General features: G+C 61.3%; 3 protein-coding genes, 2 long non-coding RNA genes and 1 pseudogene across 9 annotated transcripts; 3 read left to right on the forward strand and 3 right to left on the reverse strand.

The window, feature by feature from the left end:
• Window positions 1–2798: 2798 nt before the first annotated feature.
• TBXA2R (thromboxane A2 receptor) lies at window positions 2799–10061 on the forward strand. The gene is made up of 3 exons (XM_036234110.1): window positions 2799–3148; window positions 6995–7867; window positions 8901–10061. The coding sequence occupies exons 2-3, from the start codon at window positions 7079–7081 to the stop codon at window positions 9144–9146; spliced, it is 1035 nt and encodes a 344-aa protein (XP_036090003.1). The 5' UTR covers window positions 2799–3148; window positions 6995–7078; the 3' UTR covers window positions 9147–10061.
• LOC118612477 lies at window positions 4037–4845 on the reverse strand. Its single transcript, XR_004954989.1, has 2 exons — window positions 4732–4845; window positions 4037–4344 (listed from the first exon to the last, which is right to left on the reverse strand). It is a non-coding gene; the product is annotated as an uncharacterized LOC118612477 (long non-coding RNA).
• An 85-nt stretch (window positions 10062–10146) lies between the features above and the next one.
• Window positions 10147–15870, reverse strand: GIPC3 (GIPC PDZ domain containing family member 3). Of its 5 annotated transcripts, none has more exons than XM_016163546.2 (6): window positions 15630–15767; window positions 14664–14849; window positions 14357–14537; window positions 13440–13552; window positions 13087–13181; window positions 10150–12974 (listed from the first exon to the last, which is right to left on the reverse strand). In XM_016163546.2, exons 2-6 carry the CDS (start codon window positions 14811–14813, stop codon window positions 10517–10519), a joined length of 2997 nt encoding a protein of 998 aa, XP_016019032.2. In that variant the 5' UTR covers window positions 14814–14849; window positions 15630–15767; the 3' UTR covers window positions 10150–10516. The 5 variants fall into 5 exon arrangements, with proteins under 5 accessions (XP_016019029.2, XP_016019031.2, XP_016019030.2 ...); XM_016163547.2 differs by having other exon boundaries at window positions 12708–12974; window positions 13100–13181; window positions 15630–15870; XM_016163545.2 differs by having other exon boundaries at window positions 10148–12974; window positions 14357–14849.
• A 1356-nt stretch (window positions 15871–17226) lies between these two features.
• Window positions 17227–17345, forward strand: LOC118612637 (annotated as a pseudogene).
• A 1180-nt stretch (window positions 17346–18525) lies between these two features.
• On the reverse strand, window positions 18526–23884 carry HMG20B (high mobility group 20B). The gene is made up of 10 exons (XM_016163558.2): window positions 23817–23884; window positions 23478–23533; window positions 23059–23167; window positions 22357–22560; window positions 21651–21771; window positions 21398–21444; window positions 21085–21157; window positions 20591–20806; window positions 19675–19807; window positions 18526–19174 (listed from the first exon to the last, which is right to left on the reverse strand). Exons 2-10 carry the CDS (start codon window positions 23513–23515, stop codon window positions 19162–19164), a joined length of 954 nt encoding a protein of 317 aa, XP_016019044.2. The 5' UTR covers window positions 23516–23533; window positions 23817–23884; the 3' UTR covers window positions 18526–19161.
• LOC118612478 lies at window positions 23810–25569 on the forward strand. The gene is made up of 2 exons (XR_004954990.1): window positions 23810–23950; window positions 24474–25569. It is a non-coding gene; the product is annotated as an uncharacterized LOC118612478 (long non-coding RNA).
• The last annotated feature ends 327 nt before the right edge of the window (window positions 25570–25896 follow it).

Here is a 25896-nt window from a genome sequence, read left to right on the forward strand (position 1 = left end):
TTTCAAGTCTAGTAAGTGGCAGTCAGGGCTCAAACCTGGTTTCTCCAACTCGGAGAGCCCCAGCCCCTCCAGGCTACCACCCACGTCCCAGCCTCAGCACCCCACTTTCTCCTCAAGTGCCCCCTGCAGTCTGGGCAGTATGCCAGCCCCAAGGGAGGCGGCTATACCAGGTGGCAAGGGCACACGGCGGCTGTGCCCTGGCCACAACTTGCTGGGTGTGTTTAGCCAGGATCTCCTGGTCTGGAAGGATGGGAACTGGGTCCAGATACCAGCAGCCCAAGGAGCCAGACTGGGGCTCGGGGCAAAGCACTGGGTCTGGAGCACCCCAGAAGGAGCACTGAAGGCTCCTCAGAGGAGCGTTGCTGGGCAGGGGCGAGGCGGCAGGTGCAGGGGGACGCAGCAGGGCTCAGTGCCAGCCCGGGAGCCAGACTCAGCCCAGTACACTAGGGAGTCACACCTGGTGAGTGAGTTGGGCAGGGCCACAAGCACACTGTCAGGGAGACCCCTGAGGCACACTGGAGGCACTGCACCCATCCAGCTGCCCCACTGTCCCCACCCTGGCTCGAGGTCCACCGGTGTCCCCGAGGCTGCCCCCAGCCCCCACCGCAGGCTCTTCCTGCCCTTAACTTTGTCCATAACTGAAAATAGACACTCCCTGCCTGGCTCCCACCGGAAACCACAGCCACGGGAGACACATCCTTAGCCTCTGTTCCCACCGTGCGGCCCCCCGGGCCACCTCAAAGTCTCCCAAGCCTTTCGTATGCCCATTGAGCTGAGCAGGGGTAGACAGAGGCCAGCAGACTTGCAGCCATCAGCCCTGGGGCTGGAAGAAGTCCAGAGTTCAAGTTCACATCCCACCTACGCGTGACCTTGGCTGTGTCATTTCCTCCACAAGGTGTCAGTTTCCCCATCTGTAACATGAGTGTCTTTAACCCCTGCCTTGCAGAACTGGTGAGACCCAAGAATGCATTTGGATCAAGGGCGCTTCTCTGATCCCCGCCCTGCCCGTTCCCCAGAAAGAGCTCTGTCCTCTTATCTGCCGGCAGAGGAAGTGGGACTAGAATGTCTCCCTCTGTCCCCCCCGCCCCGCCCTCGCCATCTGGGGCCCCAGCCCCATATCCTCCCACCATATCTTCCCTCCCCGCGGTCCCCAAAGCCTCGTGCCTGCTCTCACCCCCACAGTTTTCCACCTGTGATTTCCGCCATGTCCCTTGGACCTGGGGAACCCCTACCCATCCCACGAAGGCCCAGTTCTTACGCCCTCTGCCCCCAGGGTTCCTCTGGGCTCCGCTGTGCCCACCACTTCCTCGGGCCCAGCCTGACCGCAGGGGGCTGGGGCTGTCTGTGACCAGCTCTGTCTCCCTCCTGGTGCTCCTTGAATGCAGGTCTGGTGTCTAGTCCTACCTGGGCTCAGAACTGTCCCACCACATGGGCCAGACCCAGAGGTGCCCTTGATGAGAGGTGAGAGGACAAGCCTGTCTGAGCAATCAAGGCTTTACAGAGCGGCGGACCCTGGGAGCCAGGGCTGGCCTGGATGCATGAGAGTCGGCGAGACTCCTTGCCAAGGAAGAGAAGTTAGGGTTAAATGGCTCAGGGACTCGACAATGGGATGGAACAGGGGAGGGGCTATCTAGAGGGTTGGAGGCTGTGAGCAAAGGATGGTGGGTGGGGAGGCCAGAGTAGGGGCTTCCAGGCACAGCCCAAGGGAGTCCAGGGCTAGAGTCTAACTTCACTCAGAGTCTGCACTCCTGTGCCCCTCCGGTCCACAAAGACTGAGCGGGGTGGGGTCAAGGCCAAGCCAGCTAATCCTGGCCCACTCGGAAGGCCAAAGTCACCCCTCCCTGCCCAGGCCTGCGGACCCCCTCACCCACCTGAGGCCCCGGGCCTTCCAGCAGCTCCTCAGCACGGCACAGCCTCCAGGCCCTTGCCCTGGCAGCGCCCAGCCCACCCACTCTCGCGGTCACGGCTCTGGGCTCTGGGCTCTGGGCTGAAGAGACCCTGGCCCAGAGCTCTGAGAATGTCTGAGGGCCCTCAAGGCAGCCTCTGCTGCCACCGCTGGGGGAACCCATTTCAGGGCCGGGTTCCCGCAGCCTGGCCTCATCCTCTGAATCATTTCTATACACAGGCGCCAAGCCTCCTTACCCACACTGCACCGGAGGTCGGAGGTGGCTGCGGGGGAGGACCGACTCCCCCCGCCCAACTGCAGCTGGCTCCGCCAGGGTCTTTCCCACCATCCCTGGGCCCGTGCCGTGCCCCAGCCTTTGTCTCATTGTGCACAGCCCTCCCGGCTCACCTGCGGCAGGAAGGCAGCTCAGGAGGCTGCCAACCGAGCTGCTGGCTGGGGAGTCTGGTCGCCTCAAATACCCTGCGCCCCACTCCCCAGCCCTGGCGGGGCACTCAAATCGACCTTACAGTGATTAGGCACCTACTGCGTGCCAGGCCAATCCCTAGCGGGCTCACCAGCCCGCAGCCGCAAGACCCCGGGCGGGGGTCTGGGCACCCTCGGGAGCTGACTCTGCCGAGCCCGGCCCCTGCCCTGCCCCCTGCCGTCCTCGGGTGCTGTGCGGACGGTGAATAAGGCGGCAGGAGCGCCTGGAGGGGCCCTGGCCGGGGCGGCTGGGGGAGGCTCCCGGAGACCGCCGGCCGGCCCGGTCACCGCACCTCTGCCCCTCCGGTCTGGGGTCCCTCGGGCGTCCCTCCCCTAGAAGTCCGCGCAGTCTCCCCGGTCCGCTGGGGGTCTCCCGCTGACCCTTGTCAGCCAGGCCGGGGCCTTAGGGGCGTGGCCAGCGCAGGGGGGCGGGGCTGATGAGAGACAGAAAGACTGAAAGAGAGAGACCTCGAAAGACGCGGTTAGAGCCCCACAAGGCGCGGGCTGCGAAGCGGGGCCCCGGTCCCGGCTATTTTTAGCCTCCCGCCGCCAGGACCCCGGGCACTAGGGCGTCCTGTGCCACCGGGGAAGCGGCAGTCCTGGGGTCCCCTGTGGCCCCACCCTCTCCGTGACTCGGTTTCCCCAGAAGCCCCGGGAGGGCGGGCCAGCCCGCTCCGCCCGCTCCCGGGCCCGGACCCGCACCCGCACGTCTGCGCGGCCTTCCGCTCTGGACAGCCGTGTGACACGCGCGCGGCCCAGCCAGCCAGTCACCAGCGCCAGGTGAGAGGACACGACCAGCCAGATCAGAGGCGGGGCCTGAGTGAGCGGTTGTGGCCGGGGTGTTCGCGGGCGACCTGCCCTGCTGGGGGCGTGTCGCCCTGGGCAGCGGCAGTAGCCAGGTGCTGGGGGGCGCCCCGGAGTGCGGGTGGAACACCGCTTCTGCTGCCTGTCCCGGGCCATGTCTGACTGTGCGGCTGTGTCCCTGTACGCTGAGAATGTGGGCTCCCCCGGGCCGTGCGGGCCACTCAGGGCGCTGAGGTGCCACAGGGAGGGTGCCAAGGCCTGGGTGTGGCCAGGAGCGAGTGTGCGTGAGCGTGTGTACCCGCAGCGGTCTGTATATTCACGGTAACCCTCATGTGCATCATGAGCCACCGGCCGGGGGGCCGGGGCCTCTCCCCTCGGCTCGCACCCACCCTCTCGTGTGCCCCCGGCAGCCCTGGGTGGCGAGCACTGTGCGGACACCCATCAGAGGCTCAGAGGGACCACATGAGCCGGGGCCCCGGCTCAGCCTCGTGCTAGTCAGGCTCACCGAGGGGCCCCCACTCTGCTCTTTCCGGGGTGGGGGCCTGGTTGGTGTCATAAACAGGAAAAGTTCCCGGAAACCGAGCCTGCAGTGAGGGGAGGCGGGATGGGCCCGGAGAATGCGGGTGGCCCCGCGCGTTTGCACGTGTCTGTGTGGGTGCTCGTGCTCACAGGGCGTGGGGGCTGTGGGCTGTGGGAGGCCCCAGGCTTGGGCTGGGACTGACCGAGGCAGGGACTGGCCTGGGCCCTGCACCTTCATGATAAAGGACATTTCCTGTGGGAAACAGACGGGGGGCAGGGCCAAGCCGGGCAGGTCACGCATGGAGTCCCTCCTGCAGACGACCCGTGAGCAGGGCCAGGAACAGGAAGCGTGCCCCAAGTAAGGGGCACAGCCGAGGCAAAGGCCCCGCCACAGGGGACTGGGGCACGTCAGGCCCGAGAGGTCCGGCCAGAGCTCTGGAAGGCGAGCCGGAGTCCTCATCATCCCCATTTCGTGGAGGGGAAAACTGAGGCTCGGCAAGGCTGTTCCCTGGCTTGACAGTGGCACATCAGGGACTCCGGTCCGAGCCTGTCTGCAGTCAGCAACCCCCCGGGGCAGGCTGGGTGGGCCCGGGGCATGGGGACAGGCAGGCTGGGCAGGCCAGGGCTGGAGTCGTTGAGAGATGGATGTCTCGCTAAAAGGAGGAAGAGAGTGGGACAGGCAGTGATGGATGAGCAGACAGAGGAGGGGCCTGGCGCTTGGGAACATTCCACCAGGCTGGGCGTGGGGAGAGCCCTGCTGGGTGCCAGCATCCAGGCCCCTGGGACAGGCGGATGGACCCCGCCGTCCCACCATCCCCCGCCCCCAGTCTCACTGAGGTGAGCTGAGAGAAAACAGATCGTCCAGCCTCCGGTAAGGAGCCAGTTTCCAAGACAGAGATTTCTGGAAGGCAAGACCCAGCCAAACTCCCGCCAAAATTCTGGAACCACAGCCCCCTGAAATTCCTGACTCTGGAGGACTTCCAGGTTCCAGACTGGGAACTCATTCGAATTCCAGAATCCCAGACCCTCTGAGTCCACACCTCTCTGCTCTAGGGCCATGGGATCCTGGGCTTGTCCGGTAGATCTGGGTAGGACACTGGAGTCCATGCCTCCCATGAGGCACAGAGAGAGAGATGGAGTCCTCAGGAGCCACACAGCCCGGCCTATGTGGTCCCCTGCAGGGGAGGGGCCTTGCCAGCCCTCCCAGCCAATGCAAGAGAAGAAGGGAGGGCCAGGGGACCCTATTGGCCCGCTTGCACGAATTGCTTAAGATGGCTAGTATCAGCTGAACCCTGGAGGAGGGCGGGGGACTGGAAACCAAAGGCCGCAGCCAGAGGGAGTCGGGCCAGTTTCCAGCCTCCCCCAGGCCAAAGCTCTGGGTTACAGGTTTGCTCCCAGACGTGGGAGTTGTGCAGTAGCCTCAGGGATGGGGGTGTCCCCAGATGAGTAAGGGGTGCAGCAGCTCCCGCAGGAGGGTAGGGACAAGGGGACCACGAGACCAAGAGGGCCTGGCGGTCACTGCAGGCAGCGCCTGGGCAGTGGCCGCAGGCACAGCCCAAGTCCCCAGGAATGTCCTGAAGCTGGCGCATACCAGTTCTCAAGGGAGGGAGCGCATTGTCACAGGAGGAAGTCAAGTGCGGGACACATCCGAGATGGCAAAGAGCACACGCCCGGCCCGGAGCGGGTCAAGGTCGCCAGTCACCGCAGAAAGCACCCGTCTGCCCGCCCCACTTCCCCGGGCCTCAGTTTCCCCACTCGAGGCCCCACCCCCACGGAAGTGGTGGTGGCCTTGGCTCTCAGCCTGAGAGGGAAGCTCAGGACAGCTTTCGGGAGCTGGATAATTTATGAGACTCGATAAGGAGTCACGGAGCCCAGGGCCGGGCCAGGACACCAAGTACTGAGATGGGGAGTGAGGGCCGGCAGCTACCCCATGGGCGCTTGAGCATGAATCAGGCGCCCGCAATGTGCTACGCCCTGTACCCGGGCGAACTCATTCCCACCATGAGCCCCATTTTATAGGGAGGGAAACAGACTCAGAGAGGGGATGTGAAGAGCCCAAGGTCAGTGAGAGGGCTCACGCCAATGCTAGCATGCGAATCTGGGCCGACCAACATTTTTGAAAATTCAATACCCACTTAGAGAACGTAGCAGTGATCGCGAAGCCCTACCCCCACCTGGCCCAGCCTCCGCTTGATGGGCAGACTTTTGAACCACCTTCACATCTCCGTAAATCTCAGATCTGCCCCAGGCAGGCTGTGTGACCTTGGATGAGCTAGTTAACCTCTCTGTGCTTCGCTCCGCCCCCTCTGCACAAGGCAGATCATCATAGGGCCTTTGTGAGCTCTGACTTCCTGGCTCCTGCATCCCTCCCATGGTCCCGCCTCCCCACCTCCGACCACCCTGATGGTTCCACCGGGTGCACCCTCACCCAGGGTCCTGCCAACGCAAGGACGTCCTGTGATGTGTGCCCAGTGTGGAAGGCTGGGGCCCCGGGTGCTAGCCCCGGTCCCCGGGGTGGCCTTATGTCCTCCTTGGTGTGTCCCTTGGCAGATCTGGGAGCTGTTTGTTGAATAGTCTCATTTCATCCTCACATCTGGCCTTTGTGACCACACTTGCGTCAGCCAGGCCCAGATGTCTCCAGTCCCCCCCCACTGCCCCTGGTGGGGTAACAGGTCCCTCCTGCTGCCGTTTATAGCTTGTCCCTAGGGAACCTGTCATTCCAAACGGGCTGAGGTTTTTTGTTCCGGGAATGAAACTGAGTGTCTGGATTGACGTCTCATGACAACGTGATGATGAGGGGGAAGGAGGGCACATGATTTCAGCATGTGTGCGGAGGAATCGACCCCAAACGCCAGCGGGCCGGCCCGCCCTCACCCGTTCAGGAGAAGTCGTGACCCACAAGGCCCACCTCGGGGCCTGCGCGAGGACTGGCCGAGGTCTGTCCCGGCTGCCGTGGCCCGCCCAGGGCGTCGAGGGGAGACCAGCAAGGAAACGGAAGCTCGGAGGGAAGAAACCCTGGCTCAGGGCGACAGACACAGTGGGCGCCCGGCCGGAGTTCAAGCCCTTCTCTGTGACCCAGCGGAAACTCACGGGTCCTCCCCCGTGACGGCACTAGACCTGGCCTTGAGCGTCCCTGGCTCTGGGCGGCACCGACAGGAAGGCTGATGAGCGGGAAGGGAGGTGAATCCGGGAAGCCTTCCTGAAGGAGGCGGTGTGTGCGTCGGGGCCTTGACGGTCCGCCAAGGCCGTTCAGATACAGGCGTGCGGTCAATAACCGGCGCGTGTTCTCTCTGGCCCCCACAGGTGAGCCTGCGCCAGCGCCCGCCGCCGCCCGGCCTGCGGCCTCAGTCGATGGGGCGGTGACGCGCCCCGCCCCGCGCCGGTGCCATGTGGCCCAACGGCAGCTCCCCGGGGCCCTGCTTCCGGCCGATGAACATCACGCTGGAGGAGCGAAGGCTGATCGCGTCGCCCTGGTTCGCCGCCTCCTTCTGCGCCGTGGGCCTGGCGTCCAACCTGCTGGCGCTGCGCGTGCTGGCGGGCGCGCGGCGGGGCGGCCCGCACGCGCGCTCGTCCTTCCTCACCTTCCTCTGCGGCCTGGTGCTCACCGACCTCATGGGGCTGCTGAGCACGGGCGCCGTGGTGGTGGCGCGGCACGCCGCGCTCTTCGACTGGCGCGCCGCGGACCCCGGCTGCCGCTTCTGCCGCTTCTTCGGCGTCATCATGGTCTTCTTCGGCCTGAGCCCGCTGCTGCTGGGGGCCGCCATGGCCTCGGAGCGCTTCGTGGGCATCACGCGGCCCTTCTCGCGGCCGGCCGCCGCCTCGCCGCGCCGCGCCTGGGCCACCGTGGCGCTGGTGTGGGCCGCGGCGCTGGCGCTCGGCCTGCTGCCCCTGCTGGGCCTCGGCCGCTACACCGTGCAGTACCCCGGCTCCTGGTGCTTCCTCACGCTGGGCGCCGAGCGCGGCGACGTGGCCTTCGGCCTGCTCTTCGCGCTGCTCGGCGGCCTCTCGGTGGCGCTGTCCTTCCTGCTCAACACCGTGAGCGTGGCCACGCTGTGCCGCGTGTACCACGGCCGCCAGGCCGCCGCCGAGCAGCGCCCGCGCGACTGCGAGGTGGAGATGATGGCCCAGCTCACGGGCATCATGGTCGTGGCCAGCGTCTGCTGGGCGCCGCTGCTGGTGAGTGGCGGGCGCGCCGGGAGCCCTCCGCGCGCGGGGACCGGGACCGGCCGCGCCCCATCCACAGGGCACAGGGGTCCTCTGTGTCCTCGAGCGAGACACAGCAAATCCCCACACCGAGCCCCCGGCCCACGAGAGAGCTCAGAAAACCGTGTCCATAGCGTTTCAAGGGAATCGTTTATTTTAACACAATAGAATTTTAATATAATACATTTACTACAATGTGAATTATAATTATCTTTAACATAATATAGACTTTAATTATAAAATAGACTACACATAATTAGTGATTATATCGTATTTTAATGAATACTTAATTATATCGATTTTTATATAATATATATCATTGTTAAATGCTATGTAATATATAACTAATTATATATTAATTCTGAATTGTTAGTATTATATAGCACAGTTATATAATTATATATTATGTGATTCACATATAACAGTTAAATACTATGTAATATAGAACTATGTATAAAAATATATCAATATATTAATTTTTAGATAATTATATGATTTAATAACTAATATTATATTACATATTACACAATAGTAAATATAAACTCCAACATTTAATACAATATATTAAAATAACTTCATCTAAGAATTTAATCTAAATTTTTTAACAAAATTATTTGTCATAAAAATTTTATATAAATTTATTATAATATAAACCCTTTAAAATATAATAGGAAAATTAAATTATTTCATATACCATTTTCCATAGTTTTGTAGTAAATTTTAAAATATAACATGTCTAATAGAATAACACCAGCCACAACAGTAATTCCAACTGTTCGCACCTGCTAGTCTTCTTTGCCACCATATTTAATCGTGCCCGGGAGGGGTTCAGGAAAAGTAGGCTATTTTGCGGCCTCACCGACGGAAGCTCAGAGAGGTCAGGCAGCTCTCCCGAGGTCAGCGAAGCAGCGACAGAACTGGCCTGGGTCTCGGGGTACCACAGGTGCTGGTGGAGGGGCCGGGCTGCCGCGGCCTGCCCCCCGCTAACCGCTCTGGCTCTCTGCAGGTCTTCATCGCCCAGACCGTGCTTCGGAGCCCGCCAGCCATGAGCCCCACTGGGCAGCTGTCCCGAGCCACGGAGCAACAGCTGCTCATTTTCCTGCGCGTAGCCACCTGGAACCAGATCCTGGACCCCTGGGTGTACATCCTGTTCCGCCGGGCCGTGATCCAGCGCCTCTACCCTCGCCTAAGTGCCAGGCCCAGGTCGCTCTCCCTGCAGCCCCAGCTCCCCCAGAGCCCCACCATGGCGTAGGGCCAGGGGTGGACATCGGTGGCGGCTCTGAAAGGCAGCCGGACAGAGCACCCTGCCAGCATGTCCCCTATCTAACCTCAGTCCTCCCTGACGGTCACATCTGCCCGTTCTGAAGTCCAGGGGCCGGGAGAGTAGAACGGACACAGAGTTCGAGTGGCGGGATTGTGAAGTGTCTTCCATCAGCCCTGGGTACCCCCCCAACTCTTCCCTGATCCCCCTTTCCAAGCCCTTTCTTCCTCGCTCAGCCCCCCTCAACCCCAGGAAGGGTGACTGGGGTAGGGAAGGTCTCTAGAGGCAATTAGACTGCTAAGCTCCCTTCCAGAAGTCCTCCAGGGGGATTGTGACCCCTGAATATGACCTACTCTCTGAGGTACCGTTGATCCCTCTGACGCCCCATCCCGAGAAGGCTCTGTCTAGAAGGATTGAATGTGAACGAGTAGGCCACCCCCTCTCTTGCCAAAATATATCTCCGCTGGGCTGTGTTTTCCTCTGAGTCTTGGGCGGCTTTTGGGGGCATCGGGTTGCTATGCGAGCACGTGGCCTGTGGGCGGGGAGGGTTGAACCGCTGGGCGGGCGTTGGGGGAAGGGCAGAGAGGCGGAGGTGGGTTCTGGCTCCCCTCCCCACCTCCCTTACTGAGTCTTTATTAAGCACTCTACAGGGCGATCTTCCGGGATCCTCCCTATAGCCCCCAGAAGGGGTGCGGGTATCCCATCCATTCTGCAGATGAGGCAAAGAGAGGGAGCGACGCATGCTGACCCGGGAGTGACTGACACCTGCTGCCTCCGCGTCGGACGGAGTCACTCCCTCCTAAGCTTTATGTTCAGCTGTTCTCCGCGCAGCACCCAGACTCCCAGTGCCTTGAACAAACAACACCTGGCCCGTAGTAGGTGCTCAATAAAGATCAATTAAATGGGTGAACGACTGAGCCTTTGAGGGGCGCCGTGTCCGCGCACGCACACCCACGCACGCACAGGGAGGACTTACAAAGCGCCTGGCACGCAGTGGGTGCCGAGCAGCTGCGGGGCCGTCACAGCCCCCCCACCCAGGGCCCTCGCGCCTGCCCGTTCCTCCGCTGTCCCTCAAATACCCTCCAAAACAACACACCTGGCTGCATTGCACGAGGGGGAGGTGCCTTTATTCCCCAGGAGCCCTCGGTGTACATAAAGAGCAAGCCCCGCCTCCTTTCCCCCCCCGCGCAGACCCGAGATCTGCTTACAACCTGCCGAAGCCAGTGAAACTGAAGCCCGTTTCCATTCTCCCTCCCCCTGCCTGTGGGGAGCAAGGTCACCTGCTGCTGCTGGGGGAACTTGGTCTGAGAGAGGCAGGAGAGGGGATGCGGTCCGTTGGGGCCACACCCCCAAGCTACAGCCTACCGTGCTGGGGCAGGGCCTCGGACCCCCACCGAAGCAGTTCCCAAATCCTTGAGTGAGGGGGAGAGGCCAGGCCCTGGAGCAGAGGGTTCCCGGGGCCAGGACTGCCGGAGGGCCACCCTGGAGGCAGATCTAGGGATGAGGGATGAAGTGGGCGGGGTGGACCTATGAGGTCCCAGCTGGGGCTTGGGGGAAAGCGCTGGCTTCTGGGGCACGGAAGGGGCCTGAGGCAGTGGGGCCAGGCCGGGGTGGGCCTGGGTTCCATGTACCAGATCATGGGGCGGAGGTGGAGGCTGATGGACTTCGCTGGGAACCAGAGTCAGGGCTCCGGGTGGTGGGTCTGGGGCCTGAGGTCGGGCTGGGGCAGTGGGGTCGGGCTGGGTTCTAGGGTCAAGGCCAGGGGTCTGTGGGCAAAGCTTGTTTCTAATGCTCAGCTGGATTCTTGAGCTGGTCTGTGTTCTTGAGTTGGATTGGGTTTCAGAACCGGGCTGCGTTCTGAAACTGCACTGAACTCTGGAGCTGGGCTCAGCTCTGGAACTTGTCTGAGTTTGAGAACCGGGCTGGGCCTCAGAGCTGAACCGGATCCTGGCGCTGGGCTGGGTCCTGGAGCCGAGCTGGGTTCCAAGACCGGTCTGAGTGCTGAAACTGAGGTGGGTTCTGGGGCTGGGCCGCGTTCTGGAACTGGGCTGGGTCTCAGAGCCGAGCTGGGCTCCTGAGCTGGTTTGGGTTCTGAAGCTGGGCTGGGTTCCAGAAACAGTCTGGGTGCTAGAACCGAGGTGGCTTCCAGAGCTGGGCCGTGTTCCTATCCTGGTCTGGGTTTCCGAGGAGAGTTGAGCCTCAGAGCTGACCTGAGGCTGGGGGCTGGCCTGGGTCTCAGAGCCAAGCTGGACTCCAGAGCTAGGCTGCTTGCCACGGTCCAGCTCGGCACCAGAACCGCCTCGGGCTGTGGCCTGGAGCCGGTACCTAGGGCCCGGCAGGGTTTCTGAGATGGGCCAAGGCCCAGAGGCCAGCGGGGCAGGGCGGGGCGGGGCGGTGGAGCTGGGCCTGCTCCCAGAGCCCGACAGTGTTGCGGAGCTCAAGGCTGTCGCTGCGTGGGTCTGGGTCCGGGGACTGGACTGGGTTCCAGAACTCAGCTGGGTCTCAGTAACTGACTGTGTTTTGGAGCCAGGTGGGATTTCAGAGCCAGGCCGTGCTCCGGAACTGAGCTGAGTTCTGGAGCTAGGTGGGGTGCCTGAGCCGGGCCGAGCTCTGGAAACAGGCCAGGCCTCGCGGTCGGTCTGGGCCGCAGAGTCGGGTGGCATCTGAGGGCCGGTCGGTGCACTGCAGGGAGAGCGGGAGTCTGTGCCAAGCCGAGCCTGGGGGGCAGAAGGTGCTCCGGAGCACGTCTGGGTCCCAGGGACGGCCCTGATCATAGCCCTAGGCTGGGATCTGGAACTGGGCCCTGTGTCCGAGCTGGACTCATTGCTAGAGCTGGCCCTGGCCCCAGAACAGGGGTGGGCACTTGAGTGTAGCAGGGTCTGAGAGCCGGGCTGGGGTCTGGATCCAGACCAAGCAGTTCCACAAGTCTGGCTTCCCGAGCCGGTCTGCGTTCGTGAACAGGGCTGAGTTTCGGAGCTGTCTCTGAGTCCCGGGCTGGCCTGCCTCTCGAGTCCCACCTGGGTATCACAGCTAACTGGTGCTCCCGAGCTAGGGCGGGTGTCCGGGTGTGGCTGTGTCGTGGGGCTGTCTTGAGTTCCAGAGTCGGGTCGAGTTTTATGGCAGGGCTTGGTTGTGGAGCTGGGCTGACTTCCAGAACCGGGGCTGCTGTCGGAGCTGGGCTGGGCCTTAAAACTTGTCTGGGTTCCAGAATTTGACTTGATGCTAGTGCGTGGCTTGGCCTCAGGGTCGTCCTGGGTTCTCGAGGAGGTCTGGGTTTTAGAACTGGGTTGGATCTCAGAACTACCTTGTGTTCTAGAGATGAACTTAGTCCCAGGAGTAGCCTGGGGTCTAGAACAGGGCTTGGTCTCAGAACTGAGCTGGGGTCTAGAAGTGAACTTGGTCTCAGAGCTAGCCTGGGTTCTAGAGGCAGGCTGAGATTTAAAACTGGGTTGGGTCTCGGAACCAGATGAGGTTCCAGAGATGAACTTGGCCTCAGAGCTGGCATGGGCTCTAGAGGTGACCTCAGGCTCAGAGCTGGCCTGGGCTCTAGAGGGGGGCCGGGTGTCGGACCTGGGCTGGGCTCTGGAGCAGCGTGGGGCTTCGGAAACCAGCCGGCAGGGCTGGGGGCTGGGCTCTGGGCTGGGGCTGCGCTCAGCCCCGGGGCAGACTAGCCACAGGCCTCCCTGGCCTCTCCGATGGCGGCCCACACCTCCACCACAAACTCGTCGGGGAAGGCAAACTCGCCCAAGACGGAGTCTAAATGGCGTGCAAACTCCTGAACGCTCACCGTCTTCTTGGACGTCTCCACCATGGTGGACGCTGCCGGAGTGGGAGAGAAAGTGGGTGAGGGTGCCCCTGGATCCCCAGCATCCCCTTGAGGCCCCTGCCTCCTCCCACGGGCTAGCCTCCCCCCAGGGTCCACCTGGCTTACCCTGGCCCCTTACCCAGCTCTGGGTCCCGGATGCCCATGTAACTCTCCAGCAGGTCATCCACCCTCCGAGACGCCTCCTCCTCAAATTCACTGGGCTGGAGGCGTAGGGGGACAAAGCGGAGGGTCAGAACCTCGGATCCCTCTAGCCCAGTCTCCTCCTGGACCCCGCCCCTTGGGCGAGGCAAGCCGGGACCTCACATGTCAATGCTCCTGCAGGAACACTATCGCCCCGCCTCACCACGGGGACTCAGTTGGCAGATGGGGAAACCGAGGCGAAGCAGGTCTACCCAAGGCGACGCTGACTCAGCAGCAGAGCTGCAGGTGCGAGAGCCCCCGAAGCCCCCCTCACTCACCACCTCCTCTACTGTGGCAGCCCCCCCAGAACGGAGCCGCAGCGTCTCCCTCCCGCTGGTCACTTTTGCGTCCATGGGGCACTTGCTGCTCCGGCTCCTCTGGCCAATCATATCTGGAGGGGACAGGGTGGGGGAAGGGCACATGTGCCAGGTCAGTCCACTCTGTAAACACTGGGAAGCCACCAGCTGAGACTTTCCAGAACCTTCTTATCCTTCAAAGGCCTTCCTACGCCCATGGGTGTATCTTCAGAGCCTTCTCTTGGAACCCTTTCTTCCTCCAAATCTCTCTCCTCATCTTAAAGTGACTCTCTAGAAAGGACGCTTAGGACCCTCCTGTGGCCAGAGGGTTCATGCTGACAAGTCTTGCTCTAGGGCGGGCTGTTCCTAACTTTTTGACGTGGCCTCCCGAGTCCCCTGCTACGAAACAGGGTAGATGGAGAAGCGCATCCTGTCCCACTCTCCCTGGGAGCGGGCTCCAGAGGCGCCGGGATGCTTCTGGAACCCCTGGTTCTGCAGAGTGCTGCGCTAGGCGCCAGTCGGCGACGAGGGGAGAAGGCCGTACCACCTGCTCTTTGAAAAGTGCCGTCCTACAACTCCCGCTGCAAACCATCCTCGAAAGCGCTGTAGCCTCACACCAGGCCTGGAAGAGCGCCCGGCCAGGTGACAAAATAGGTCTGGACACCTCCTCATCCTTTCCTGGTCCTGCCGAACTTTTCCCCATCGTCAGACGAACTACGACAATAAACTACTTACCTGTTCCCGACACAGAGCCAGAAGCTCCCTGTCCTGCCGTCAGAGACATCCGGAACCTTCCATCCCGTCCCATCCCCCCACCTTCCGCTGTCCCGGGCATCCAGAGAAGCTGTTCAGGACAAGCTCCTCCCCCCCACCTGCCCTGGGCCCCAGGTGGCCCTCACCGAAGGCTCGCTTGGGCCGCACCAGCCGCAGGGTGAAGGGCTGGGACTTGGGCAGCTCGCGGAGCATCTTGGCGACCTCGTAGTGGCGGCAGCCCACGATGGACTGGTCGTTGATGGCCTCGATGCTGTCACCCACGCACACAGCCTCGATTCTGTTGATGATGCTGCCCTCCTTGATCCTCTGCAGGGACCCAGAGTCACTCGAGGAGCCACCACCCCCAGGTTCCCGAAGCCCACCTGACCGGAGGGGGACAGCGGATCGCCCCAGGTCGCCGAGCACCGGAAGTCCCGACCCCACCGCGGGCACCTTGATGAAAGCGTAGCCAGCCCCGTTGTCCGTGATGGTCAACCCCAGGGCGTCCTCCGTCTTGGTGACCTCCACCTCCTTGGTCTCGCCGCGCACGTGTGCAAAGATAAAGTCCTCCAGCCCTATCTGGCCGCCCAGAAGTTTCTGCATGTCCACCTTGTGGCTGTTTAGGGTGCAGAATAAGATCTGTCCCCGGGGGAGGGGGAGTCCAGGGTCAATGACTGCTCGTCCCCCACTGTCTGCGCAGAACCACCCGCCCATGGCCTCAGGGGCCTGATAGGGAGGCCCAGGCGCAAAGAAGCGTGACACTGGCCCAGTCACCCGGCCACCAGGATCCCAGCCTTGGGGACCCTCGGAATGGGGTGTGGGGAGAGAGACTGGGACCCCTAGAATGGGGAGCAGGGTGAGGATCTGTGGGCAGAACGAAAACCCTTTCTCACGGCTCCCCCCCTTCCAATTTTAACTCTCTTGGGCCCTAACCCTGGGACCTTCCTTTTTCAGGTCTTTCTGAATCTACTGGCGCCCCCTGGGGGCTGCGAGGTGCATATATATGCAGCCCAGTCCCTGAGCCTGGCGGCTTGCGAAGTCCCACCTGGAAGGGGGCTGCCTAAACCGCAGCCCCCAGCTCCCAGCCCTGCCCCCAACCGCCAGCCGCGCCCAGGACCCACAGACGTGCTTTCCTGAGCGCCGGGCCCCGCCCTAGCTGGGTGGGTAGAGTGGGTTCCCCGGGCGATCTAGGGGCCCACTAAGCCTGAGACTTGCTCACGGTTTGTGCAGGACGCACAAAGCGGGTGTCGCCGGCGGATGGGCACCTCTGGCTCTGAGAGGTGCGTCTCTGATATCTGGAGATTGGAGCCCCCAAAACGGCGATGGGGGATCCGAGGCCCTCAGTCCAGGGGTCCAGGCTCCACCCCCACCCTGGGTCAGCCTGGTGAATCTCGGGCGCTGGGGGTCCGGGGTCCTCACCTCAGTGGGCGCGATCCCGAAGGCCTCGGCGATCTTAGCGTAGAGCTCGCGGACGTTGGTGAAGCCCTCGATCTTGCCCGTGGGGCTGCCATGTGCCAGCTGCGTACGGAAGACGAGGCGCGGGCGGGCGCGGGGCGCAGCCGGGGGCTCGGAGGGCGAGGGCGGGGGCGCGGGCGGGCGTGGGGCCTCGGCCCCTGGGGCCTCGCGGGCCGCTGCGCTCTCCATGGCCGGAGGAGCTCGGCCACCCGGGCCACCGCCACTGCCGGATCCGTCGCTTCCTGCAGCCTCCCCTCCCCCGGCCCAGGGCGCGACAGCGGCGACAGCCGAGCTGCCCACGTAAGGGGATCCAGGAACCCGAGCCTCCCGGGAAGGTGACACCGCGGGATGCAGGGGGGAGGGCGGGCCTCAGGTGTCTGGGCCCTGCCGGGGCCAGCTGCGTGCTCCCTGGGGATGTTGGCCGGTCCGCTGGGCTCTGACCTGTGGCGTGGGAAAAACGTGGATCACAAACATGGGCGCAGGCGGCTGAGCACTGCCGGGTGCTCACTGTCTGCAAGGCGCTCACTTAATGCTTGCAGCAGCCCCAGGAGGTGGCACGATGGTTGCCCCGGTATGACCCGAGATACATCCTGGCCCATCTGAGCCCGCAGCCCTCCGGGGCCCACAGGTCCTGTATGACTCGCTGCCCTCCCCTCCCTGCCCTCTCCTCCTCCCTCCCCCCACCTGCCTCACTCTGCCTCCTCCCTGCCACTCAGACAGCCAGCATGGTCCTGCCCCAGGGCCTTTGCATGTGCTGCACCCCCGCCTGGAACACCTCCCAGACCTCCACGTGGTTCATCCCTCACTTCCCTCAGCTCTTCGAGCAAATGTCACCTCCTCTCACCACCACCAAGCCCTCTTCCCAGCTGCCGTTTCCCCCTAGCTTTGAGCATCACGTGCATTTTACTTACTAACCTCGTGTCCTATCTGTCTCCCCAACTGGAACGTCAGCTCCAGAAGGGCAGGGCTTCTGGTCTCTGGTTCCTCTGCCGTATCCTGCTGCCCAGTGCCTGGGGGTGGGGGTGTTTGTGAATGAATGGTCCCCTAGCTGTCAAACCGGAAGGGGTCTGTGAGAATCTCCTGGGAACAGAACACTAGATATCAGGAATTTGGGCTCAATAAGCAAAAGCAGAAGTGGAATCCCGTGTGGCAGCATCAGAGAGGGCCCCCCCCCCCCCCGGGGAGAGAGAAACCAGACATGGGGGGAAAAAGTCAAGTCACAGAAGGTTTGGATGATGGAAGAAAATGTATTTTAAGTTTAAAAACTTGCAAAATGTGACACAGTGCAATGGACGAGCCATGAGCGCACGGTGCTCAGCAAGAGAAGCCAGACGCAGTGGCCACATAATGTGTGATTCTGTTTACGTGAAATGTTCACAACAGGCACGTCCTCAGAGACGGAAGGTGGGTTAGTGGAGAGGGGGATGGGGGTGACTGCTAAAGGGGCCGGGGTTTCTTTTTGGGGTGATGAAATGTTCTGGAATTAGGTTGTGCCAATGGTTGCACAACTCTGTGAGTACACCAGAAAGCACAGAATTGTACACTTTAAAGCCTTCAAAAAGTCTATGGCCATGCCACCCTGAACAAGCCCAATCCCGTCTGATCTCGGAAGCTAAGCAGGGTCGGGCCTGATTAGTACTTGGATAAGAGACCACCTAGGAAGACCAAGTGCTGTAGGTGTAAAAATAATAATAAAATAATAATAATAATAATAATAATAATAAATAAGGGATTGTAAGCTAACAAGGTCCTTGCAATCTGTGAGGTCAACCAAGGGTTGCCTTGCCTAAAATGTAAATTAAAAAAAAAAAACATAATAAACCCTTCAAAAAATGAACTGAAAATCCGAAATGGTCAAATGAGTACTATTTTAGGGAGGCATACTCACGTGCAAAAAATACGTAAAGCGCTGCCTAGGAATGGGAAACTCCAGAGTTGGGATGGGGGTGCCTGTGCCCGGGAGGAGCTGGGACTCAGGTTTGTCTCACAGTTCTGAAGGCCGGAAGTCTGAACTCAGGCGTCAGCAAGACCACACCCCCCGCGACCCGTGAGGGACCCCGCCTCGCGTCTCCTGGCTTCTGATGGCAGCTGGCCGTCGTCGGTGTTCCTTGGCAGCTGGCATTCCTCCTCTATCTGCCTTCGTCATCACACAGCTGTCTCCTCTCTGTGCCCAAATCTTCATCTTCTTATAAGGACACGTCGTACTGGATTAGGGGCCACCCTACCCTTGGATGACCTCGCCTCGACTCACTACATCTGCAGTGACCCTATTTCCAAACAAAGTCCCATTCTGAGGTTCCGGGGACTAAGACTTCAACACGTTTTTTGAGGCAACATGATCCAACCTGTAACACAGGTGTTGGTCAAATTATTCTTCAAAGGTTTTAGGGTGTCTTAAATATCCCATTGAAGGCAGGAGTCTCAGAGAGGATGCCTCAACGAGTTAAGCATAGAATTACCATATGACCCAGCAATTCCACTCCCGGGGTGGATCCAAGAGAACCGAAAACAGGTGATCACGTGAAAGCCTGTGTGCGCGTGTTCACAGCAGCGCAATCCAAAACGGCCACGAGGTGGAAACAACCCGATGTTCATCGTGGATATGCGAACGGATAAAGACAAGGTGGTCCATCCCCACGTGGGACTATTACTCGGCCGTGAAAAGGAGTGAAGTGCTGACACGTGACACAACACTGAATGCAAACGTGAGAAATGTTCAGAACAGGCACGTCCACAGAGAAAGTGGATTCGTGGTTACCAGGGGCTGGGGGGGCGGGCAGGCCTCGAACCCCCAGCAGGGGCGTTTGGGGGATCCTAGGCACATCTTCTGGTCCATGCCACCATAAAAACATACACAAGGTTGAAATTCAAATGCTACTTTATTTAAAAATTCCAGATTAAGCAGTGGCAAAGGGGCTGCCTCCACGAGTGTCTCTCGGCAGGACGGGGGGCAGGGTGGTCAGTGCCAACACCACCCCCCCATTCTGGGGTGCAAGAATTCAAGGGCTATAAGCAGAGGGTCCCACCCGAGTGTGAGAGTGTGTCCTGCAGAGCACCTGCCTGTGTGGGGCACCCGTGGTCATGGCCTTCGGGGGACCCTCCCGGTGTGTCATGCGGGGGTTTCCTCTGCCCCAAGTCCTGGGCCAGTGTAGCCTGCCACCCACCCCACACCGGGTGAGCTGCTATGGGCCCTCTTGTGTCCTGGGCTATGCTGCCCATGTGTGGTGCTCCCACGTCCACGTAGTGTGACATGCCTTTCTGAGGCCATGGAGTTCTCCGTTCATTGTGCATGGCAGGCGACTTCTAGGTTCCGGGTGCTGGGGACATCGAAAGCTAGAGGGCTGCTATAGAAATTTTAGGGGGGGGCATTGAAGCCCCCAAGGTGCAGGATCAGGCCTGGCCCCGAAGGGTGGACCCCCACCCCTCCTCCATGGGGTGGGGGTGGGACCATGACCAGAGCGTGGTCTTCTGTGGATCAGGGGCGTGGCCAACACCCTCATAGGTGCTCACTGTGACAGGAGAGAGGAGGGGAGTCATGATGGGGGACCCCATCACCTCTCAGTTCCCACTCCCATATTGAGTCTCCCAGAGGCCACCCACTCTCAGCTCATCCAAACAGATGTCAGGGTGGGGGGCCTGGAGTTGATTCTACCTAACCTGGGCAGCCAGAAGTCACCCAGGATAACCAGCCAAGAGGCGGGGCTGGCAGTTCCCTCCCAGAAGCATTAATACAGTTCCCGGCTGATCAGCAGCCCCCAATGGTCCTGCCCTTAGCCACGTGCATCAAATAAGCCCCGCGTGGTAAATACTGCATAAGCAGAGCCCTTGCAAGGTCTAGGTGCTGGATCCCACTCCTTAGCGCCCGCAGACCCCGGGAACCCCACTGGAGAGCAAAATACAGGCATTTCCGCCCAGGCCCACCAAGGCAGGTCCAGCCTGTGGCAGCCCCGCGTGCAAGGCCGCCCCATCTGGACTGCACAGGCTGGAGCAGAACAGCCCCAGAACACACCTGGCGACCTGGGCCAGGATCTCCTTGATGCGGACGATGAGCTTCTCGTGCTGGGCAGGGTCGCGCTCGATGGCGCCATGCAGCCTGGCCATGTAGAAGTCCAGCGTGCTGAGCGTGGGAGTCTCGCCCGTGCCTGGAGACCGCAGGGCGGGGGTACTGATGAGCCGAACCCAACGAACCCAACGGGTAGGAGGGGTGTCCCCGCGGTCTGGGCTCCACAGGAGCACAGGTCAGAGGGTCGGGGTCTCTAAAGGCAGGGTCCTGGGGAGGAGGCCCCTGGCGCATATCAGTTGGTCGGGTGAGGGGTCAAGGACGTTTGGACCCGAGAAAGCTAGCGTCAGCTTTGGGCGGGGGTCAGACGTTAGTTAGCCGGGGCAAGATCGGTGCGGGGAGCGGGGGAGGGGAGGGAAAGGAGAGGAGAGGGGATACAGGTGTCTCGTGAAGGAGGAGTCAGCCAAGGTCTGCAGAAGACAGGTGAGGAAAGGCGGGGAGGGGGGCGCTGCAGCGGGCGGGGCCGAAGGTCACTGAGGGCGGGCCAGCTCGGCCGACAGGAGCTGGGGGCGGTCGGGCAAGCGGTGGCGCAGAGGGGCCTGCGTGCTCGGGGGCGGGGCCGCCGGGGGACGGAGGCTCGTGGGAAACACGGGGGAGGTAGGGGGTCTTATGGAGCAGGGTTCTGGTATCAGGGACCGGGTTAGTGAGGCGGTCGGAGCCAGCAGAGTAGGAGCTCCGGGGCGGGGCCGTAGGGGCGGAACTCGCTCCGTCCGCCGGCGCGGCTGGAGGAGTCAGCAGCGGCAGGCCAGGCAGGCCGCTCCCGCGGTCGGAGCGGGGCTCCAGGCGATCGAGGGCGGAGTTAGCGGGGCGAGAAGGCGGGGTTGGCGGGGGCGGGACTCGGCGCGCGGGGACGGGGATTCCGCACCCGGCACGGGCAGCGAGGCGAAGCTGGCGGTGAGCGCCTGGCGCACCGCCTGGAGCTGCTGCTGCAGCGCCAGCGTCCGCTGCTCCTCCAGCGCCAGCTCCTGCTCCAGGCGCTCGCGCGCGCTGCTCATGTTCTGCGTGTGCCGCTGCAGCACCGCGTTCTGCTCCTCGAAGGCCACGTTCATCTTCCGCAGGCGCCGCAGCTCCGCCTCCCGCGCTGCAGCGGGGGGAGCCGGGTCAGGGCCTGGCGCTTCCTCCCCTTCCGTCTGCGGGGCCGTTGCCCGAACTGTGCCCCCCGCCCCTGGGCCTTCGGTCACTGCTCGGCTTCTAAGCCACATCCTGTAGCTCCCGGAGCCACAGGGCGGGCGGGCAAGGAAGAGGATTAGGCTGTCAAGGGTAAATTCCCCCCCACCTCCTGCCGCTGCCCCGGAGCCCTTATGGCCCACCCTCTCCCCTGACACCTGCTTCCCCTGAGAAGCCCTAGTCGGCGCTCACCTTTGTTTTGGTCCAAAAACTCTTCAGTGAAAATGGGGACATCGAAGGTGGAGAAGCCATCGCAGTCTCCACCCTGGGACAAGACAAATGGCAATGTCTTTTTTGAGGGGGTAGGGGGGAGCCAAACGCCCTCTGGGGCATCTCCAAGCTTGGGGGGTTCTGAGTCCATTTAACGACATCCCCACGGCGTGGCTGCCCTGCCTCTGTTTGCCCACGATGGAGGAGGGGGCTTATTTCCTCCCATGAGCACTGGCCCCGGTTCACCCAGGGTCTGGCGACCCCCAGATGCTCTCCTTGGAGGAGGGGCGCCTACCTTGTGTCCGTTCAAGAGGGTGTTCGTGAGCCCGGAGCCGGAGTCCTCTGGCGAGGGAGCAAGGAGGGCAAGGTCAGCCTCCCAGGCCTCCTCTGACAGGGCCCGGCTCTGCATGTGGTCATGTGGTGTTCCCCCTGCCTGGAACAGCCTCCTCCCCGCCCCCACAATGTGAGCCCCGCGGTGGGGGATCGCTTGGCCAGAGCCACCCATCCAGGAGCAGGCACTGGCTGCCTGGGGGCGGGGCCCTTCCCACCTTTCTTGATCTTCTTTTCCTGGATCTTCTCCGTGCACATCTTGTAGGCTTCTGACTGCTGGTAAGCCCGCAGCTCCTTCATGTACTGCTGCTTCTCCCGCTCGGCCTCGTCCAGGTACCGCTGGCAGGCAGCAAGAGGAGGGCTGGCCCAGCGTGGGCGCAGGCCGGGCCTCCAAGGCCGGGCCCCCACCTCCGACACTCAGCGCACTGGGTTCCACCTTCCCAGAGCTTCCTACTACTCTCCAGACAAACTCCCCCCCACCCCCAGTCTGCTGCTCAGGGCACCTCCCAGCTCCCCACCCCAACTCTGGCCTTTATAAGCCACCCACTGGTGGCTCCCACCTCCAGGCTGCTCTCTCACACCCATTTTGCCTGTTGATTCCCAATTATGAATGCAAACCGGTGGCGGTTTTTGTTACCTTCCCTTGATTTAAAAAAATTTTTAAATGACAAGGTTTTGAACATCGAAAGGTTTCACATAAAAACCCAGCCCCCACACCTACTACTTTAACCATACTAGTTAAGTTTTAGATATATTCTTGCCTATTTCCACTCTCTCCTCAACAAGCTGGGGTGGCCTCACAGGTGGTTAGTTCTCCAGGAAGAAGGACCCCCCACACCCGGTCCTTTAGGGGATGTGACGGCAGGGGTGTCCTAATGAATGGGGTGGGTCAGTGGTACCAGGCAGGCCCCATCCGCCGCCCACCTGCTTCTCAGCCGGCTGCAGTTTGCTCCACTCGGCGCCCAGCATCTTGGTGATCTCTGGAAAGGGCAGGTCTGGGTGGCGCGTGCGGATCTGCTCGCGCCGCTCGTTCAGGAAGCGCACGTAGCCGGTGACCGGTGCTTTGGGACCATTTGGCAGGATCTTCTTCCGCTTCTTGCCCTTGGGCCAGCCACGCTTCTTCACTGGCTGCAGAACCGGACCACGCGAATTGGAAGGGGCCTGGTGGGCTGGGGAGAGACCCGAAGGGGCAGGGGCGCGGCTTTGGAAGACGTGGGTGGGGCTAGAAGCAGGCAGGGCCCAGCAAGGAGGTAGAACCTAAAAGGCCTTAAGGTACCGCTGGGTCAAGGGCTAGGATTGCGACCGGGCTTCGGGAAACCCTGGACAGGGGTTTTCGGCTGGCTTGTTGTGGGTGTGGCTTTTGTAATATGGGCGTGGTTTGCGCTGGAGAAAGGGACCACAGGCCCAGGGGAAAGCATCTTCCTCAAGGAGGTGAGCAGTGGCAGGAGCTGGCATCGTGAGCTTGGAACGGCAGTAAGCCTCTGGGGGCGTGGCACATGCCTCGGGGTGGGATCTCAGGAGACAAATCTGGACTGTGGGCGGGGCCACGGAGAATTCAAATGTAGTCCAAGGCGGGGCTTCAAGGCCGAGAACCGAGGCCTCTCTTACCGCGGTGCAGGGACTCACCTCCTCCTCCTGGGACCCCTTCTCGCCAGCCCGCGGGCCCTCACCGCGCTCTTGCTTGACAGCCACCACGAAGCCCCCATGTTGTCCAGGAGCCTTGCTGCCAGCCGGCCTGGAGCCACAGGACGCCAGGGTCACTACCCCCCCCCACCCCGACGGCGGAGCTGAATCCTGGGAGCAGGGGTTTCAGGGGGTCAGGGTCCCGGGATCGGATCAGGAGAACTTAAGGAGCCAGTAGGGACGCCGGGGAGGGACTGGAGCCTGGGGTGGAGGGTAGAAGCCCGTGGGGGCCTAGGGGAGGGCCTGCCCGGTGGCAGGGAATCGAGACCCTGGTGGGGCGGGGGGGCGGGGAGCTCCGACGAGATGAGCGGGAGCTGAGTTCAAGCCCCGAGTAGGCTGGGGGGAGGGGATGTCGCACTCACGCGGCGGCCGAGCCGGGCTGCTTGGAGCCGTGGGACATGGCCGCTCCCGGCCGAACCTGGAACGCAGAGGCGTGACCGAGTGAGGGGCGCCCGCGCCGCCGACAGCGGGGCCCGGCTGGGAAGCCCCGGAATGCCGGGGCCCGGAGCGCTCGGGGCGGGGGCGAGTCCAGGCTCTGGGAAGGCCTCCAGGGCCGGCGCCCCAGGAATCCTTTGTTGGGAGAACGGCCCCCGGGAGGCCCTGGGCCTCCCCGCCCTAGCCTGGGAGGGGCCCTGCCCCGGCCCCGGGACCCCCGAGCCCCCGCCCCCTCGCCGGGCCCGGAGTTCCGCGGCTGTTTTCACCTCCACAGAAACTTTCCCGGACCTCTCGGCTGCTGCGACGCTCCAACCAACCGCAGGGAGCCCGCCCCTGCCGCCTGCCCCGCCCCGACCCGCCCCCGGCATGCTAATGCGGCCTCCGCTAGCGATCGGATTGGGTACGCCCTTTTCTGGGGGCGTGGCCATGCAGATGAAGGTCGGCGCGCCGGCCAGCGATTGGCTGTGGCAGCCGCTGAGCCGCGTGGGAGGTGGCTAGAAAAGGCTGCGGGCGGTGCGTCAAGTTCGGCTGTGCTCGGCCACTCTCGGAACCAATCAGAACGCTTTGAGGCCTCGTTGGGCGGGGCCTCTTAAAAGGCCCGTAGGTGCGGCGCGGCCTCCTCCTCTCTGCTGAAGGCGGGACTCACGGCTCCTGCCGGATCCCGGAACCTACTGTGGCCGGATTAGGCCCCTCTCTAGTTGCCATGGGGACGGCGGCAGGTTGCTAGGGAAGGTGTTAAGGACCTTCAGGGGAGCTGCCTGCTCCGGGGAGAGGTAGAACCTGTTCTTAGCACCCTGAGAACCAGTCAGGGAAATTTCCTATTTATTGACTGGACTTAGGGTCCTCAATGCCCTGCTGTGCCTGGCCCTGCCATGAGCCGGGGGCTTCTGAAGGCAGGAATTGCTTTTCCTCTTGTGCAACAGGGACATTGCAGGATGTCCAGGACCAGGAGGAGGATCAGGAGCTGGAAAAAGGTGGTGGGACAGGAAGGCTGCTAGGACCTCACGAAGACAGAAGAGCAGGAAGCTCTGCGCTCGGATCTCGGTGACCCCCGCATCAGCCTGGTCTTCTCATGGCCTGGGCTGCGGCTGCCGCTGCTCCCAGAACGCCAGCAGCGGTCACTGGGTCCTCACGCTAGACCATTAGATTTTAAACAATCTGCCAAGATCACCTCATCTCCCTCCACTCTCCCCCTCCTCCATATTCCTCGAATATTTCCATTTCGTTCATTCCCACCTCTGGGCCTTTCCACTCGCCGTTCCTGCCTCCTGGGGTGTGCATCCCCCAGATATGCCTGGCTCACCGCTTGACCTCCTCAAGTCTTTGCTCCAATATCACCTCTGGGTGCGGCTTTCCCAGGCTCGTACCCCACGTCATGCACCCTGTCTTATTTTTTCTCCATATATCCGTTTCCTCCATCCCCAGCACCTAGAACAGTTCCCACAGGAGCTGCTCAATACATACTTATTCGTTGGATAAATGAATGAATGAATCCTTTCCATTTCTAAACAGGCAGGTGTGGCTGCTTTGTAAAACAGTCTGGCAGCTCCTCAAAGGGTTAAATAAACATGGAGCCACCATGCAATCCAGCAGTTTCACTCCTAGCTATCCACCCAAGAGAATTGAAAACACTTATCCACACAAAAACCTGTCCAAGAATGTTCACAGCTGCGAGATTCGCAACAGCCAAAATATAGAAGCAACCCAAATGCCCATCAGTTGATTAATAGACAAACAAAATGTGGCCCAATGGAATAGTATGGCCATAAAAATGAATAAATTTCTGATTTATGCTAAAACAGCTGTGAACCTTGAAACATGATGCTCAGTAAAAGATGCCAGTCACAGAAGCCACACGGTGTAAGATTCCATATATATAACATCCAGAACAGGCAAATCGAAAGAGACAGAGAGTGTATTCCTGGTCGTCTGGGCATAAAGAATTAGTGGAATGGGGATGGGGAGTGACTGCTTATAAGGTGAAGTTTATTTTCGGGTGATTAAAATGTTCTAAAAATAGACTGTGGTGATGGTTTGTGTAACTCTGTAAACCTACAAAAAAAGCACATAGTTGTAGACTTTGAAGGGAGGCCTTATATGGTACACGCGTTAAATCTGGCTAAGAGGATGACTATGCCCTGGAATCTTGATGGATCCAGGATCCAGATCCTGCTCTGTTGCTTCGTTGGCTGTGTGATCTCCCCTGCCTCCCTTGCCTCTCTCTCTCTGCTGGATTAAAAACAATCCTGGGGAGGTCTCCAAGCTGGAAGTCAGGAAAGACATCCTTCAGAGCCCTGCCTCTTTTGCTTGATTGACAGATTTGGTGTTGCTATAGAAACCATTTTT

This window comes from Rousettus aegyptiacus, unplaced genomic scaffold, assembly GCF_014176215.1.
Source record: "Rousettus aegyptiacus isolate mRouAeg1 unplaced genomic scaffold, mRouAeg1.p scaffold_m13_p_16, whole genome shotgun sequence".
Lineage (NCBI taxonomy): Eukaryota > Metazoa > Chordata > Mammalia > Chiroptera > Pteropodidae > Rousettus > Rousettus aegyptiacus.

Coding starts and splice junctions, on each gene's coding strand:
- GIPC3 (XM_016163543.2), bottom strand. CDS start 14,924: ATGGGCGGGTGGTTCTGCGCAGACAGTGGGGGACGAGCAGTCATTGAC. Junction 13,182..13,439: donor CTGCCACAGTAGAGGAGGTG/GTGAGTGAGGGG, acceptor CTACGCCTCCAG/CCCAGTGAATTTGAGGAGGA. Junction 12,975..13,086: donor GAGCTGGGTAAGGGGCCAGG/GTAAGCCAGGTG, acceptor CCACTCCGGCAG/CGTCCACCATGGTGGAGACG.
- HMG20B (XM_016163558.2), bottom strand. CDS start 23,515: ATGTCCCACGGCTCCAAGCAGCCCGGCTCGGCCGCCGC. Junction 23,168..23,477: donor CAGCCCGGCTCGGCCGCCGC/GTGAGTGCGACA, acceptor CTGTGGCTCCAG/GCCGGCTGGCAGCAAGGCTC. Junction 21,772..22,356: donor TGCAGCCGGCTGAGAAGCAG/GTGGGCGGCGGA, acceptor GCTGCCTGCCAG/CGGTACCTGGACGAGGCCGA.
- TBXA2R (XM_036234110.1), top strand. CDS start 7,079: ATGTGGCCCAACGGCAGCTCCCCGGGGCCCTGCTTCCGGCCGATGAAC. Junction 7,868..8,900: donor TCTGCTGGGCGCCGCTGCTG/GTGAGTGGCGGG, acceptor GGCTCTCTGCAG/GTCTTCATCGCCCAGACCGT.